This window comes from Aquila chrysaetos, chromosome 19, assembly GCF_900496995.4.
Source record: "Aquila chrysaetos chrysaetos chromosome 19, bAquChr1.4, whole genome shotgun sequence".
NCBI classification, from domain to species: domain Eukaryota; kingdom Metazoa; phylum Chordata; class Aves; order Accipitriformes; family Accipitridae; genus Aquila; species Aquila chrysaetos.
The window spans coordinates 843257-860774 of NC_044022.1; the positions used below are offsets into that span (position 1 = coordinate 843257).

Below are 17518 nucleotides of genomic sequence, written 5' to 3' on the forward strand. Positions count from 1 at the left end.
CGATTTTACTTCACTCTGTTCTGTAGTTCATCTATAGCACCAAACCACTACCAAATTAATCCTGCTTCTCTATCTCATCTTTCAACTTCCAGTCTGAATCAAACTCCTGCTATAAATACCTGTTCCCTATTACCTTCTATGAATCATATCTAGGCTGTTTTTAAAAGATATTTATTACCAATGGCTTCCTTCTCCATGTAAATAATTTTATAATAATAGCACCTTTTATATCATCTTAATCAAGTAACTTTGCTCAGGCACAGCGTATTTCTCTTGCATATTAATAACCTCTTATGCAGGTCCAAACTTTGTATGATCTAAACAGAAAAGCACAGGGAAATTTTTCAGAGCTGAACATTGAGAGAAGCAATATTATTCATCTGGGAAACAGTTGGGACTACTGGTACTAGTGCCAGAAGATGGTGTCAAGGCAAACTGCAATGCCTTATGAGCCTTTTCTGCAACCGTGAGCAGGGGAGAATAGTGGTTGTTCAATTTGTGCTCAGACAAGTATACACCATACAAGACACTCCCAAGCGGTACTTTACCACTCACATACACTGTATTACAGGAGCAGAGATTCAGGACCTAGAGTTTCTCTAAGTAAAAGCGTACTGCCCTCTCGGGTGTCTCTGTAGGACAGCACTGGACTGGGTTGCATGACAGTTACGCTTCACGGTGGGAAAGGGGCTGAAGGGTGAAGATTTGCCCAGTTCTGGACAGCGGGTCCCAGCATGCAGAACTGCCCCGGGGTGGTGGAAGTCCCAGCAGTTCAGCAGCCTCCCTGCTCCAGGTGCAGTGGGGAGAGCGCTGGTGGCCCACGCGTCCTGTCTGGTTAACTGGCTTCTGGTGTCAGGGCGAAGGAACAGGACGGAGGCAATGGGGAAGACTCACTCCAATTCACCTCAAGATATGGGACCAGACAAGCAGAAAATTTTGCTCCAAACTTTTGGGCCCATGCTTATAACACTGTACGGTAGCTGAACATGGTACAAAAGGGAAATTATGTCAAGCTATCTAGTCACAGAGGATTTTTTTAAAGTTGGTTATTGTTATTTAGCTTCCTAGCTGTTGTCCCAAACTTTTCTAAGGGAATATCTTATAATTTAGTTATAAAAGCACAAGTTTCATTTGAGAGTGGCATGTTTGTCTTTTTAATGTCTTCATTCTTTGCAAAACAAAACATATGCTAATGATGATAATGTCTTTCTAATTATACACTCCTTTTATCTCAGTGGCTCTCAACACAAACGAGAAATTGCATAAACTGACAACGCCAAGTAGGTATGAAGATACCATAATTGTTTTAACATCTTGGTGAAACACAATCATTGAGTTACTTCTGGATCCTTCTTCTACCCTCTGCAGTCAAGGCAATGGGTTGAAATACTTAAAAAGGAAGGTGTCCAAAATAAGTTCTCTAAAACTATATTTATCCCTCAGAAGTTAGAACGAAATCAGCCTTTTACTTGCAGGCTTATTTATAGATTCAGTATTATATATCTAGAGGCTCAGATTTGAAACATTAAGCCATTGTTTCCCTAGAATGATACTGCATATATGTTGCTTATATTGTGATAAGTATCGTTCATCTCAGTCTAGTCAAGGACTTTTGTGAGTTTGGGGAAAAGCTGAACCATCTGAAAAGTGCATGTATTGTTATTATACAGCTATTCCTTTCTGGTTTTGTTTTTCAGATTATTTGAAACATTGCAGTCATTATTCTGGTCTATATTTGGACTCATCAATCTCTATGTGACCAATGTGAAAGCAAGGCATGAATTTACTGAATTTGTTGGGGCCACCATGTTTGGTACCTATAATGTAATCTCTCTGGTTGTTCTACTCAACATGCTAATAGCCATGATGAATAATTCTTACCAACTTATTGCTGTAAGTTGTTCCTTATTCTTAGATCATTTATAATATATACCTTCTCTCTGTTCCTACATCCCATTTTTCTGGCAGTAAATCTTTCTTACAGACAGGATAGTGGGACAAATTCTCTGATTCATTTCAATTCTTTTGCACTGTTCTGGAAGGACACAGAAACCAGACCCCAGCTGGATTGGGCAGAAGGGAATTTCCCCACAGCTCTGAATGGGGAATGGGTGGCCCTGCTGCAGAAGCCAGCTCGTGGGTTGGGAAGGGTGTCCTGAAGCTGCTGGCAAGTGACGTGGGCTCCAGCCCAGCCCAAGCTGCGCTGTGCAGCACCTCTCCTGAGAAAGAGACTCTGCCAAAGTTTGTTCTGTCTCTGCTTTTTTTCTAATACGTTATACTTATTAACCTTTAAAAGGCTGTTACTTTTAGATTTTTGTATAGTGGGAATGTACAGTTAAAAGAAATTGGATGTCCATGTTTCATGGACAGTTTTGGACCCATTAGCAATTCAAACAAAAGGTCATGAATTCTCATTCAGCAGTGTCCTGTCTTCTCCTTCAATGAAAACTGTCTTTATCCTTATTAGAGCCATTGGCTTATTTTTATTTCTCAGCTGTCTATTAAGGAGACTAATGAAAATAAACACTGATTCATCATATGATAATTAAAATATGATCATGCAGAAAGCAAACAAATAAAAGAAACCTTCACAGTCTTAAGGTTTTAAAATGTGCCTTTTTTCTAATCTGGAAATTACAAGTTTTTCCACAAGAGAAATACTGACTACATGTGTTTATATAATGCTAGTTGGCAAAGTCTGGTACACAATATCACAACACAATAGCATTCTTCAAAACTCAGACTGCAGGTAGAATACTTTTCCTACTACAACTTCTAAGTTACTGTTTTGATTACTGTGTATCTGGCAAAATATTAAAGACTAGGGCTAGACCTGTAGTTTAAGTTCTTGGCTACTATGTTTGTTGTCCAAATCTAATATTAGCAATTTAAACTTCTTGTTCAGCTGCTAGGATTTAGCAATCTTTCCATAGACTTTAGTTTTGATTTTTTTCAAAATTTTCAAAATTATACAATATTATATAGAATCCAAAAGAAATAAAATTTCCAATAAAAATAAAAAAATAAAACCCCCACAACCTATTCCAAATATATAATACTGAAGTAGGAGGAAAAAAAGATACTCAACTCAACAGTTTTTTGTAGCCTCGTGATTTGTTGGATAACCTATTTGTGAATTTCTGGGTCTGGCAATTGCTAAGAGAGTGCATGAGACTTACAGACTTGTTGAAGCTGCTACACAGTAGAGTAATTAGGGTGATCTATGTGGAATAATGATGAGCTGCTATTGTAATAAAACATCTCTTCCAGAAATGTAGCATTTTTCTGCTTGTAATTATCCCTTGTTGTTTGAGACTTCTAATCATTTAAAAGCCTGTAGCAAGGAAAGAACGGTTGAAAGTGGATATATACTGTACATAACTAACATCTCTTTACTGAAGTAAAGCAGCTTAGCTTTGCTTTGTGTTAAAGACCTTCTGTCTAAAGAAGGTGCCAGTATTTTAACAAGAAAATTCATTAGTATTTCAGGGTTGTTCTAGTTTTAGGTTTTTAGATTTTTATAGAGTTTGTTTCACCTCCTTAATTACAGCAACATTTGTGCTGGTGTTGTGTTTCTTGTGTGCAGGATCATGCAGACATTGAGTGGAAGTTTGCTCGAACGAAACTCTGGATGAGTTACTTTGAAGAAGGAGGAACTCTGCCTACTCCTTTTAATGTCATACCAAGCCCAAAGTCTCTGTGGTATCTGGTCAAATGGTTATGGAGACACCTTTGCAAGAAAAAAATTAGGAGAAAGCCTGAAAGTTTTGGAACAATAGGGGTAAGTTCTGTGTTTTACTCTGGCTGTAGTCCTCCTCTTTGCTATATAGATGAGTCTTTCTCAGCCTTACAGAGCATCCAAACTGCCAAATAATGTGCATATGAGTAGAGAATAATTCTAACAGAGAATGTTTATTTTTTACTTTCATGTCAATGTATTTGACTGAAGAGAAAGCATCATCATATTCCTGTGCAATGACAATATGAACCATGACTGTGCCTCATCTACAGATAATGCAAGAAAGATTAAAAGCAATACAAATATGAGAGATCAAATATGTATACTTGTCTGCCAATCCCAGAGATGTGGCTGATGATCTCTAGCTCAAGTGTCACAGTTCAAGTATCATTGACATATCATGAACCACAGACTTGTATATGAAGTATTCATCATGCAATATTCTCTGTCTCTCTGTCTCTCTCTCTCCATGTAATCGAATGAGTTTACCATAAAAGCATTCTTACCAAAAGTTGTTCCATTTTGAAAACATTTTGAAAGGTAACAGCATTTACTTGGAATTGCTTACTTGAATTTACAGGTAGAGTTATTTCAGAATCACATTGGTACCCTATTCTAATAGTGTTGATTAGCAGTGAAATTGCTAAAAAAAAGAGAGGAAAAGAGACACAAGGGGAGCAAGAGTAGTCCTGCATCTGGATTCAGCAGATGCCCATGTAATATCTCAGCCACAGACTTTCTCTGGTAGCTGCAGTGGGTAAAGCAGATTTGAATTTGTCCCTCCTAGCTTTATCCAGTTGAGATACTGCAATCAGCAGCACAGTTTTTCTGTATTGTCAGAGGAAATATCCAGGCAACAACCTAACCCACCAACAACTAAATCTTTCTAGTTATGTTTTCTGTATTTCCCATAGCGAGCAAACCAGAACCTCAGTAACTAGACTGCTTTTAGCCAATTCCAACATAAAGAAAACTATTGTGGGTAAAATGTGGATAATGGCACTGTCCCTTAACGATAGGGATTTGGTGAATATAAATGTTTTCAAGTCTGTTAGGAACTCCAATAGCAAAGCATTAAGTGAGAGTATGAGCGTATCATGTGTGGGTAAGGGGAAGAAGAAAGGGTTACAGTCCTCATGCTGTTGACCCTGGTAGCAAAACTTCCATTCATTTCAAAGAAGCCAGGGGTTACGATACAGTTCTTTGCTGGACCATTACTCTATTGACCTTTTCTTTGTATTTCTTCCCAGTGTCTTGAGAAGTGAGTAATAAGGATAGGCTTTTCCTACATATTCTCGCTGTCATATCCTGGCATTCAGTTTAATCACCAGATATACTTGGAGGAACAAGTTCACAAGGGTGTACAGATGTATGATAAAGAGGAAGAGTGACATATAAAACTAATTCACAATTCCTAAGCTGATGAATGGATTTTGTCCTCTTTGTGGAAAGCTTCTAATCAGGCTTAACCAGTTGACATTGTGAAAGCAAAATATGCTTCACTTAGCTGTCATACTTGTGGATAGGAAACAAAGGAGGATGACATTGAAACAAACCCATAATAGACTACAAGAAAGAAACACTGAAAAAAAAAGCATTAAAATTAGTATTAGAAAAGCAGTAGAGACAGTGATTCAGCTAGAAATAAAAATAAAAGACATGAACTAGCATGAATGGTGAAGAATTTCAGGAATAAAACATCACTGTGTAACCTGGCAAGGGAAAGAAGTAAACGCAGAGACCAACAGGAGGAAAAACTGTGAGATTTTGTTAGAAAGAGAATATCAAGGAAGTGGTGTACTTGCGTGTGTGGAGAGTGGGCAATGCTTCTAGGCATTTGTTAAACATTTGGTAGGGATGATTAGCTAGTGTAAACTGATTGAGTGATATTAAAATTAGTGGAGTGATGCCAGCGTATAGCAGCTGAGGATCTAGGGTTGGTTAACACAATATGCCTGTTTGACTGAGAGAGATCCAGAATACCCTTATACATCCCAGCAAAACCTTCAGGACAGTATTTTCTGTCAGACTTCTCATCCACAATGAGGGATATTTTTTCCCTCTCAAATGGCAGCTCTGGGACTAAACTCATTCCTGGCTCTGTGGAACAATAAAATAAGAAACAGGGTGCTCTCAGCCCCCTGCTGAATGGCATGGTGAGGAAGGGGGTTCAGAAAGGTCACCCTCTGGTTCCTGCACCTACCTCCTGCTGGGGTACATAAATACCACCTTCTAGAAATTAGCAGCTTGAGCTTTGGAAAACTGGTGCAGCAAAGGGTCAAAGGGCAGGGAATCTATACACAGAGCTGGTTGGGAATTTTTCCAGACAGAATTTTCTTTTTTTTAATGAAAAAAATACAAAATCCTTAAACTCCAAACTTCTTCATTAATATATACCAGTTTCAAAGAAGCTTTTGTTGGGAAAAACTTTTCAGCTTCAGGATGAAATTTCTGTTTGGAGAGAGGAGCAGGTGCCAAGTAAAGCAAATAGCTTGGGCTAAGGGAGACCCAGGTTCATTTCTATTCTCCAGTGGATATTTAATTATTTACCCCAAGCAGAACAGCTCTGACAGGAGAGATTTCCATCTCAAAATCATTAAGACCTTGGAGGGGAAACGTACTCTCTTGGGAGAACAGGAAAGAAGGAGCTGAACCTGGCTTCCTTATGATTTGAATGTGAACCACTAATTACTGAACTGTTTGGGAGCAGAGGACATAGGTGAGGGAGAAATGTAGGGCATTTTTGGTTAATTTCTGTTGAGTAAATTTAAAAAAAAAATGATGAAAGTGGAAATCCCAAAGTCTGCGAGACAATAGGACCATATCCATCGCTAGTTTCCGCTACAGAATAAGTACTTAGCTGCAAGTATAGCTGAAACCCCTCTGAAGCAGGGGGCTCATGGCAACAAGACTTCCAGCTGCCTGGAAAAAGTGAATGGCTGTGTCTGACCAGGGAGTCATGTCAGTCCACACATCTGGGCATCTCATAAAACTACAAAGTTCTTCAGCTAGCTCCTCAGCTCTAACAGAAGACCCATTAGGGCTATCTGAATTTGGAACATTTTGCAATTTCTAGGCCCAGTTATGCACCCAAGCTCCACAAAGGGCCAAGATGTGGGTATGCACTATGCGCTCTGATTTCCACATTAAGAAAATCTGTCCATACCCATCAGAGTGTGAGAGCCACTATTCACTCCAGTGGTCAGGTCTACACACAGTTTGGGTAGATGTAAACCAGATGCTGTTAACTGGATTTTCCCCAAGAGGTTAAGTCATTGGAGAATGAATGGGCATACCTAGGTGATCTCATAGTTTGTCCTGGGGCAATTCACTGCTTTCTGGTTTTGAAAAACTTATTCCCATCACCCACAGCTCAGCCTTGGGTTCCCAGAACTTTTCAGTTGTCCCAACAAACTGCATCACAAATTAAATTTAGAACCTCTATGCCCTTTCAACCAAAGGGAAATGAAGAGTTTTCTCTGGCTTTTGTTTGAGGATCTCAGATGATGGTTCTCTGACTCCAGCTCACTGGAATCTCCTCTGTAATAACTTTGGCCTCAGAGCTACAAGATACTTCTTTTCACTGAGTCCTGCATTGTGAACTCTGATTCCTTCCCTATGACCAGTACTGGGAAAATAACCCCACTATAGACTCAGTTTCAGGCTCATTTTCTTACATTGGCTGTATGGATGCCATGTTCTCTGTGAGGCAGAACTCAGATTTCAAAACATTTTGTTCTGCAACCTCTAAATGCTAACTTTCCTATTAGGAAGCCCTAATTAGCAGTGACGTACTATGGTGTTTCCCAGTAGAAGAATCAGTAGTGTGCATCCAAAGGCTGAGTCAGTGCTAGAGGATACAAAACAGATGATAGACATAACAGAGCTGTCTTGTTAAAGCCAGCATTTTTCAAGGATCAGGCATGATACCTGCATAAGAAACCTTAGTACCAAAAAGCCAGGATTCATGAGCTAGGAATGAATCAAAGATGTATTAAATGTGTCACCAAAACACCACTGTATATATATATATATACACACATGTATATATATACATATACATGTACACTTGAAAGTTCATTATATGCAGGCAGAACTCATAAAGAAAGGGTTCAGAGTCAGTATAGTTTACGGCAGACATGCTAGGAAAAGGATTTATATGAAGCTTTTCTTAAGGGTACAGAATTAAACCTATGCATTTATTTCACATTTCACTGTAAAATAAAGCAGAGCAGACAGCAACTGCAGAAAGTATTGTGCGAGACAAGAATCAGCATTTGTTTTATTTATAGGAGTTATTAGCTTTACCTGAACTGAAGTGCGTTTCAATTACACCTTGAAGTGTTTTTCCCTTTACCTGTGAGTCAGATCTATTATTGAGAGCTTTCTTAGCCACGGACTCCCTTAGTGCTTTCTCAGCAGCAGTGGAACATCTCCATCTTGTGGTCAACTGCGAAAAATCAGATTTTTTTTCTAAAAACCGGCTAAAGACGGGTGGTGCCAGGGTCTCAGCCTTCCCACGGCTGCCTTGCCCCCTCCGGCCCCGGCGGTGGGCACGCTTGCCCATCCCTCCACCCTTAAACACAAGGAATCTCTGTCTTCTCTTTGGATGAGGCACAGATACAGCAACATGATCGGGAAAAACACTGAAGACAAGATGGTTATGTATAAAACCCTACACCACAGTGGCTGTTCAGAGTGATTAGGAAATAATGCTTTTCATCTTTCTATTTTTTTTTGCCAAACCCAACCACACAGCTACTGCCAACCTCAAATGAATTACAAACAAGAAATCAACCCTAAAGTGTAAACTGATTCCAAGTACAGGGAAATTGTTAATCGTAAATTGCCAATTAGTTTCAAATAAAAGGAGATGACAAAATACCTTACTGTGCCTGCCTCATTATGCAACTGAGGTCAATTTTAACAAGTCCCTTGGATGTCCTTTTATCCTGTTCTAAGATGCTGTTAAGTGTTCTGTTTTGTAGAAATACAATCAGTGCTCAGACACTCTTTTCTCGCCAGCAGCAGGTATAAAAACCGAAGTTAAAATTGTAAGTCTTTCACCAGTCAGGGATAATTAAAGATAGAGAATATGGAGATGTGACTCAGTATGCTATTGAGGACAACAGGAATTCAAGGACTAAGTAATTCAGGCCTTTTTTTCCCTCAACTTCTTGTGGACAGCCCTTAGATACAGCAGTATAATCTAATGCAACACTTGCTTGAAGCCTGTACCATGCTTTCATCCTACCACACTTCTTTTTGCTGTTCCTCTTCAGAGTTACTACCCCTCTTACACTCCCTCATTATCAACACCAAACTCTGCATTGCTAGCTAAGTTTCTTATCGTCCATACCCCTCTCTGTGACCAAGTGTTATGGGTTTGTGTGGCGCAAGGGTTTTTTGGTAGCGGGGAGGGCCAGCTCCTGTGAGAAGCTGCTCAAAGCTTCCCGGGCTCCAAGTCGGACCCGCTGCTGGCCCAGGCCGACCCAGTCAGTGATGGTGGTAGCACCTCTGGGAGAACAGATTTAAGAAGGGGAACCGGTAGGAGGCGGGGGATTGGAACGTGAGAGGAACCGCTCTGCGGATACCGAGGTCAGTGAAGGAGGAGGAGGAGGGGATGCCCCTGCAGCCCGTGGTGAGGGGGCAGGCTGTCCCCCCCAGCCCATGGAGGGGAGCGGGTGTTAAAGAATTTTCAAACATGGATTTCTCTAGGTTTGCTTTATTAACAACTCAGAGTTGGGCCACAACCGCAGTGAATGGCAACCTTCCAAAAATTTCCCAATCTTATATACCTTTTTACCACCCATTGTCCCAGTCCAAAGTGTTTGTAATTTTCCAGTCGATCTCTGTTCCCATGTCGTTACCATTCATCATCTTATCTCATCAATTCTCGTGTCCTGGTTCTTCTGAAGTAAGTGGTTGTAGGCAGAAGGTCTTTGGTCACCACAATCACTTATCTTCTTGCACATCAAAGATCACCTTTGAATTTCTGAAAATCACTCAGGCTATTCTATTAATTTTTCTTGTTCTAAAGTTAATCACTTACTCCCATGTCTTAGGTCTAAGATGTGTGATCCTTCTTCTGTTGATTCAGCTTGACTGGGTTTCAAGCCAGCCATGGAGGGGGAGACAAATAAGCAGCTTATGCATATTGTTTTATAAGCACCTGCATTCTATTAATCATATCTAAAACAACTTCTAATCATTAGTTATATGTCTAATATGAATAGTCTTAGAAACAATAAGGCTTAAGGCCTAGTTCCTTTTACAGTGGGGGAGTGGAGACCCCTGAAGATGGCCGTGAGTCCCTGGGAAAGCTGAGCAGCTGCGTGGTGCTTTGTTACCGGCTGGGCTTAAACCACGACACCAAGTGGTTTTAACAGGGAACTAAGCAGGAAATTTTCTCTTTAATATGGTTTTATAGTGCAGGTTTTGGTTAGCTCTGTCTTAAAAGACACATTAGGAGCCATATTGAGTGTCTTGCTACCACCATGCTTATGTCAAGCTTTTCTCCATTCAGTAAAATACATTTCAGTCTCTGCAAGCGAGTGACATGATCACATTGTTCCTCTTCTATCTCAGATCAGTGACTTTGGGGCTCTACAAGCAGAGACCTGGCTGCCCCACCACATCCATGCCAATGCTGTAATAGCAGCACATTGATGAAAAGGTAGAAAATCCATTTTGCCTTCCCAGTAACACCATTCTTCCTTCTGTAAAGCTAATGACAGGCTTTGCTCCAATACTGCCATTTTTCACCAGATTTTGAACCATGTCTCTCAGCTTGCTAGATACCACATATTGCACAGACCTGCTGTTTTTCTATGCTGTAAGTATTTTACTACCAAAGAGGGATTAATGTTTTTTTGTTCTGTTCTTTTCTTTTCCTTTCCTTTTTTTCAGAGGCGTGCAGCTGACAATCTGAGAAGACATCATCAATACCAGGTATAGGCCCATGTTTATTTTGGGGGCAATTATTTTTTTATGCCTCCAAAAGGTCTTCATGAGTGGAAAAAAAAGAAGTACTTAATGAGAAAGCAGAAAAAAAAAAAAAAAGAAAACCCACAAAATGCATACTTATTTCATCCTCAGCAAATAAGCATAGTATTTTTGGTGTTCAAACAACAGCATTTGAGAAGTAGGGTTGTCTACTTTTGGGGTGCAAAATGATATTTCCTAGAGCAATAATATCCTAACCAGTATTTTGCCCACTGTAACATGGATTGCCTTTAAAAAAGCAAACAAATAGTCCCACCTCCCTGCTGAGATTCATCAGGATCATATATGCAGCTCACTGACATGTTCCATCAGAACCTGCTCTCCATCTGTCTGGCTCTGGTCCCCCATAGACAACTTTCTGTCCCTTAATAACCCCTTTGTCTAGATCCCCTGTAAGTTGTTCTTCTTTTCCATCCTTCCTGCTTCAGCCTCTGATTTTTTGAGATTATTGTAGCACAAGGAATAATTTTCAGATTTATTTTCAATTTTTGTTGTGTTAAAAGGCCTGCAAGTTAAACGAGATGTGGGCTGTAAACTTGTAGGTTTGGTAATTAATTGCTTCCATATGGGAAATGACTAGGTAAACTAGGGCTTTTCCAACCTGAAAGGGAGACAGCTGTGGGAAGTACGACAGGGATCTATAAAATCATGGGGAAGGTGAACACAGAGCAGCTGTTTACCATCTAGCCACAAACTGAATACCAGACACGTACTAAACTGCATTAGTAAGGCTGTAGGCAGCACTTTGAGGGAAGTGATTATTCTCCTCCAGCCCACACTTTCAAGACTTTATCTGGAGCAGTGTGTCCTGTTTTGGGCCCCCCACTACAAGAGAGATATTAACAAACTGGAAGGAATCCAACAAAGGGCCACCAAGATGGTTAGAGGGCTGACATAAAAGGAGAAGCTCGGATTTCAGCTTGGAGTAGGTTAAGGCGAATCTAATGGCTGTCTTCAGTAACATAGTGGGTGGTTAGAGAGAAGAAGGAGCCAGATTTTTCTTGGAAGTGGACAGCAAATAACAGGAGTCGATGGACACAAGTTGCAGGAAGGGAAATTCTGTAAGGAAAATCATCACAATGAGGGCAGTAAAGAATTTGGAAAAAATGGCTCAGGGATGCTGCAGCATCTTCACCCTTGGAGATATTCAGCACTTGACTGGACATGGCCCTGAGCTGGATCAGACAGCCTCCAGGCAACTCTTCCAACCTAAAAAAATTTAGGATTCTTAGAAGTAGAAGGCAACAATGGAAACTATCAGAGAGCAGGTTAAAAATAAAAAAAAAATCCCAAATGGAATCTTATTCCAGCTATACTGTGGAATTCATTGGCAGAGGATTTGTGGATGCTGAAAGTTTACATGAGTTCAAAACACATAGGAAAACCTGTCACAGCCCATTAAACCTAGAGCTATCATTCCTGATTCAGAAAGTCTCTGAATCTCACATCGCAGGAGGCTTGGGAGAGTATAGCTGGAAATAACATTATACAACTGAACTAGACTTGCACTACTTATGAGGCATCAGCAGCTGCTCACTGTCAGACTGCATGTTACTGGTATGAGACATACCTTTGATCAAATCCAATGCAGCCCTTCTCAGGATAATTAGTATCAGCACTTTCCATTGAAAAGCAGAACAAATTTTAAACCAGATCTAAGGTTTGTACATTTTTTGTCGTGTTCCTAAGCACAAAGAAATCCAGACAGGCCCAGTGAGCGTAGGTTTAGTAACTAATACCAAGAAAGCTAACAGAGTATTTCATATTTTTAGGAAGTTATGAGAAATCTGGTTAAGAGATACGTTGCAGCAATGATAAGAGATGCCAAAACTGAGGAAGGACTGACAGAAGAAAATTTTAAGGTATGCATTTATTTATATGTTTATAGGTGTTTTATTAAGATATTATAAGACTGTGAACCATATTTCTCACAATCCTCAGTTGTTCAGGTAGCATATAACTTGCTTCCTAGAGTAATGTCTGTGTCCTGATGAACCACACACAGATAGTACTGTACATGGACTCCATCAAGTCTCCTTCTTTCTTTAGCTGGAGCAATAATCAGTTTTATCAGCTGGTTTGAATTGTGCCCATGTAAGGGGACACCAAAGTGGGACGAAGTGCGTGTAACAACATATTTGCTAAAGCAAGATGCAAACAGTTTCAGCACCTTAGGAAATAGAATTTTTCTGCTATAGAGTGCTGTTGTGCACTTACTTGTAACGGAACACCTTTTATATGACTTAAAAGATGGAAAACTTAAATAAGCAGTCAAACATTAAAATCCTTTGACACAGATAAAGTGAACAGGGCCATATATATCACAACACTTACATCCTTCACTGTGTATTTCTAGCATCAAACATTTTTGTTACTATTGGCACCTCAAACTCCAAACGTTCAAAATGACATTCATCTGCCTCAGCTTACAAAGATACAGCCAGAGCCTGAGCTAATTGCTTCATTACTGCTTCATTCAGATCATCTTGAGTGCCATCACGTGGCACATACAGGACAACCAGGTGATCAGGCCAGGTCAGCATGGGTTTATGAAAGGCAGGTCCTGCTTGACCAACCTGATCTGCTTCCGTGACAAGGTGACCCACTTAGTGGATGAGGGAAACGCTGTGGATGTTGTTTACCAGGACTTTAGTAAAGCCTTTGACACCGTTTCCTACAGCATTCTCCTGGAGAAACTGGCTGCTCATGGCTCGGATGGGTGCACTCTTCACTGGGTAAAAAAACAGCTGGATGGCCGGGCCCAAAGAGTTGTGGTGAATGGAGATAAATCCAGTTGGTCACAAGTGGTGGTCCCCAGGGCTCGTTATTGGGGCCAGTTTTGTTTAATATCTTTATCCATGATCTGGATGAGGGGATCGAGTGCACCCTCAGCAAGTTTGCAGACAACACCGAGTTGGGTGGGAGTGTTGATCTGCTTCAGGGTAGGAAGGCTCTACAGAGGGATCTGGACAGGCTGGATCAATGGTGTGGTTTAACCCCAGCCAGCAACTAAGCACCAAGCAGCCGCTCACTCACTCCCCCCCACAGTGGGACAGGTGAGAAAATCAGGAAAAGAAGTAAAACTCGTGGGTTGAGATAAGAACAGTTTAATAGAACAGAAAAGAAGAAACTAATAATGATAATGATAATACTAATAAAATGACAACAGTAATCATAAAAGGATTGGAATGTACAAATGATGCACAGTGCAATTGCTCACCACCCGCCGATCGACGCCCAATTAGGCCCCGAGCAGTGATCCCCCCCGCACCCCAGTTTATATGCTAGATGTGACATCACATGGAATGGAATACCCCATTGGCCAGTTTGGGTCAGGTGCCCTGGCTGTGTCCTGTGCCAACTTCTTGTGCCCCTCCAGCTTTCTCGCTGGCTGGGCATGAGAAGCTGAAAAATCCTTGACTTTAGACTAAACATTACTTGGCAACAACTGAAAACATCAGTGTGTTATCAACATTCTTCTCATACTGAACTCAAAACATAGCACTGTACCAGCTACTAGGAAGACAATTTACTCTATCCCAGCTGAAACCAGGACAGTATCCACCCCTTATTCTATACCATTGACGTCATGCTCAGTTCCCATACCTTCAGTTACATCCCGGTCAATCATCATCACCTTTTCCATCCCTTTGAGATGGGACAAGGCCAATTGTATGAGGTTCAACAAGGCCAAGTGTTGGGTCCTGCACTTGGGTCACAACAACCCCACGCAGCGCTACAGGCTTGGGGAAGAGCAGCTGGAAAGCTGCCCGGTGGAAAAGGACCTGGGGGTGCTGGTCAACAGCCAGCCAAATATGAGCCAGCAGTGTGCCCAGGTGGCCAAGAAGGTCAACGGCATCCTGGCCTGCATCAGAAATAGTGTGGCCAGCAGGAACAGGGAGGTGGTTGTTCCTCTGTACTTGGCACTGGTGAGGCCGCACCTCGAGTCCTGTGTTCAGTTTTGGGCCCCTCACTGCAGGAAAGACATGGAGGTGCTGGAGCGTGTCCAGAGAAGGGCAACCAAGTTGGTGAGGGGTCTGGAGCACAAGTCCTGTGAGGAGCGGCTGAGGGAACTGGGGTTGTTTAGCCTGGAGAAAAGGAGGCTGAGGGGAGACCTTATCGCTCTCTACAACTACCTGAAAGGGGCTTGTAGTGAGGTGGGTGTCAGTCTCCTCTCCCAAGTAACAAGTGATAGGATGAGAGGAAACGGCCTCAAGTTGTGCCAGGGGATGTTTAGATTGGATATTAGGAAGAACTTCTTCACCGAAAGGGTTATCAAGCATTGGGACAGGCTGCCCAGGGAAGTGGTTGAGTCACCATCCCTGGAGGTTTTAAAAGATGTGTAGGTGTGATGTTTAGCAACATGGTTTAGTGGTGGACTTGGCAGTGTTAGGTTTATGGTTGGTCTTGATGATCTTAAAGGTCTTTTCCAACCCAAATGATTCTATGATTATGCCTTTAGAGAAAATGAGGAGAAATAGGGACCTCCTGAAGGCCAGGTGCCTTCTCCTAGACAGGCCTTTAAGAGACAGAGGTTGCACTGGCTGAAAGCAGCCTCCAATTATTAGCTCTGACTTAGCTGCTAGCTGCCAAACATTTAGTCGAAATGCATGAACTCCTACCTGCACTGCTACTCACAGGGAAGCGTACACACATGTGTATGCCTTGTGCATGCATGTGTCCCCATGTGTGTTTGTAAGGGATGATGTTAAGAGCTGATCAAAATGCTGTTGTTACGATGGGATAATACTGTCTAGCAGATTGGCTGTAGGTCTTCAAGCTGCCCATGCTCCTTCCTCCACCACTGTCAGTGATTTCCATGAGTAGTCTAGGCTAAGGTACATTTACTCTGACGTTTCCTCTGATAAAATTGCTAATCACTTTTCTGTCTCACCTGGAAGATCCGTTAGACAGTCTGCAAAGCACCTTTAAGATGCCAGGTATTATCCAGATGGTGAAGTTTATTACTGATCCCTAGCAACAGCCTTTTTTTTTCTTTTTTTTAATTACAAGAGGAAAAGTCAAATTAGCTTTCACGTTCTGATGTTTCATCTTCCTAATTTTTAGGAGTTAAAACAAGATATTTCCAGCTTTCGTTTTGAAGTCCTGGGTTTGTTAAAAGGAAGCAAGCTGTCTAATTTGCAGACTGAAAAGATGAATAAAGATGCTGCCTCTCTGTCAGAAAATGAAGAAAATAGTGAGAGTGAAGGAAACAAGAAAGGAAAGAAAAAGACCTTCAGCCTTTTTGACATAACAACGATGATTCACCCAAGATCAGCCACTATTGCCTCTGAAGCACACAATGTGAGCAACGGCTCAGCGATGATGGTGTCAGAGTCCACTAAGGAGAAACAAAAGCGTGTGAATTTTGTAACAGACATAAAAAATTTTGGGTTATTTCACAGACGATCAAAAACAAATTCTGTGGAGCAGACTACAAATAAAATATACACTGTTTCTGAAGAAGTGTCCCGTCAACAGGCAGAAGAACAATGTGAGAAAACTGCTGAACTGGAAGAGGGAGAACTGACCATGAACTGTGAATTAAACATCCAAAATCCTGACGAAAAGTGCGTGTTAGCTGAGTCACAAAGTAACAGTGACTCTTTGGATTCACAAGAAGAGGGAAGTATTTGTGCTTCAGAAATGGAGAAAATGGAGTTAGAGAACTCAGAATCAGCCACACCACAGGATCAGCTGGACAAAGAGTTGGACATTTGCATTGACTGCGATGGGAAACAGGAAACAATTGATCAGGGTGATTATGTGATAACAAGGTTGTGATGCTTACAGGAGGAAGCATTCACAAATATATATATTTTCCATAGTGCTTTTGGGGGGGAATGTTTTAAGAATTACATTAGCAAATGCAGAATTACACTTTATAGTACTCAACTGTGGCACATGATCTTGTAACATAGTAGTCAAGAGAAAGATAATACGGGGACCTTCTGTTTTGTAGCCTGCTTTAGCTTTCACGATTTGTTTTACATTTTTTAATAAATGGAAGCATCTTGTATTCTTGTACTGTTGCAATAACCCACAGAAACTTTTTAGCTATCTTTTTCAATTACAACAAATGCAATTTCTCTCATATGATAGTTGACTCCTATGATGAATATTTTTCTATGCAAATAAAAAGTAGCTTAAGAGACTCGTAAGCCTTTATTTAACTTTGTAGTTTCTTAAAAGATTCTGGGCACCATAATAATCATAAACGGCTCTTGTCAGCATAATTCATGTCAAACTATTAGAATAATTTATTTAAATTGCTAGAAACTTGATTTGTTTCAAAAGCTATACAGGATCACAAGATAAAGTATATTCTTTTATTTATTGAAGGAATATGAATACCTGTAAATTATGAACGATCAGTCTATTTGATTATTTAATTACAGCTTCTCCCTCCCAGCGAGGATTATCACTGTCCTGATACCATTGTTAGAAATGCATTTGCAGGATTTGAAGACTGTAAAAAAATGTTTCTTACAGTAAAAGAAATATTTGTGGCTTGCTAAAAAGCTGATGATGGATTACTCCCCGGAAATCTGTAATCACAACAGCTACTGCTTCTTCAACCATTCATTTTTCCAAACATGGACAACCTATGCACTTTAATATTCAACTGCTTATTAGCTTTTGCCTTCACAATACACTCCTATTTCCTAAGAGAAAGATACTTCAGGAATAAACAAACATACAATGATCCCCTGAGTACTTGGAAAAATATGGCAATTTGTTGAGAAGTTTTTAAAGGCAAGCCTTAAGAGAGTT

General features: G+C 40.7%; 1 protein-coding gene across 2 annotated transcripts in view; it reads left to right on the forward strand.

Annotated features, from left to right (window-relative positions):
* The window catches only part of TRPC4 (transient receptor potential cation channel subfamily C member 4), a 154845-nt gene extending 137946 nt beyond the window's left edge, over positions 1-16899 (forward strand). For both annotated transcript variants that reach the window (XM_030043124.1, XM_030043126.1), the window contains 5 exons: positions 1698-1893; positions 3587-3781; positions 10649-10690; positions 12517-12606; positions 15812-16899. In XM_030043124.1, the coding sequence (XP_029898984.1) occupies positions 1698-1893; positions 3587-3781; positions 10649-10690; positions 12517-12606; positions 15812-16528 (1240 nt within the window). In that variant the 3' untranslated portion in view covers positions 16529-16899. The remainder of the gene's footprint in view (positions 1-1697; positions 1894-3586; positions 3782-10648; positions 10691-12516; positions 12607-15811) is intronic.
* The last annotated feature ends 619 nt before the right edge of the window (positions 16900-17518 follow it).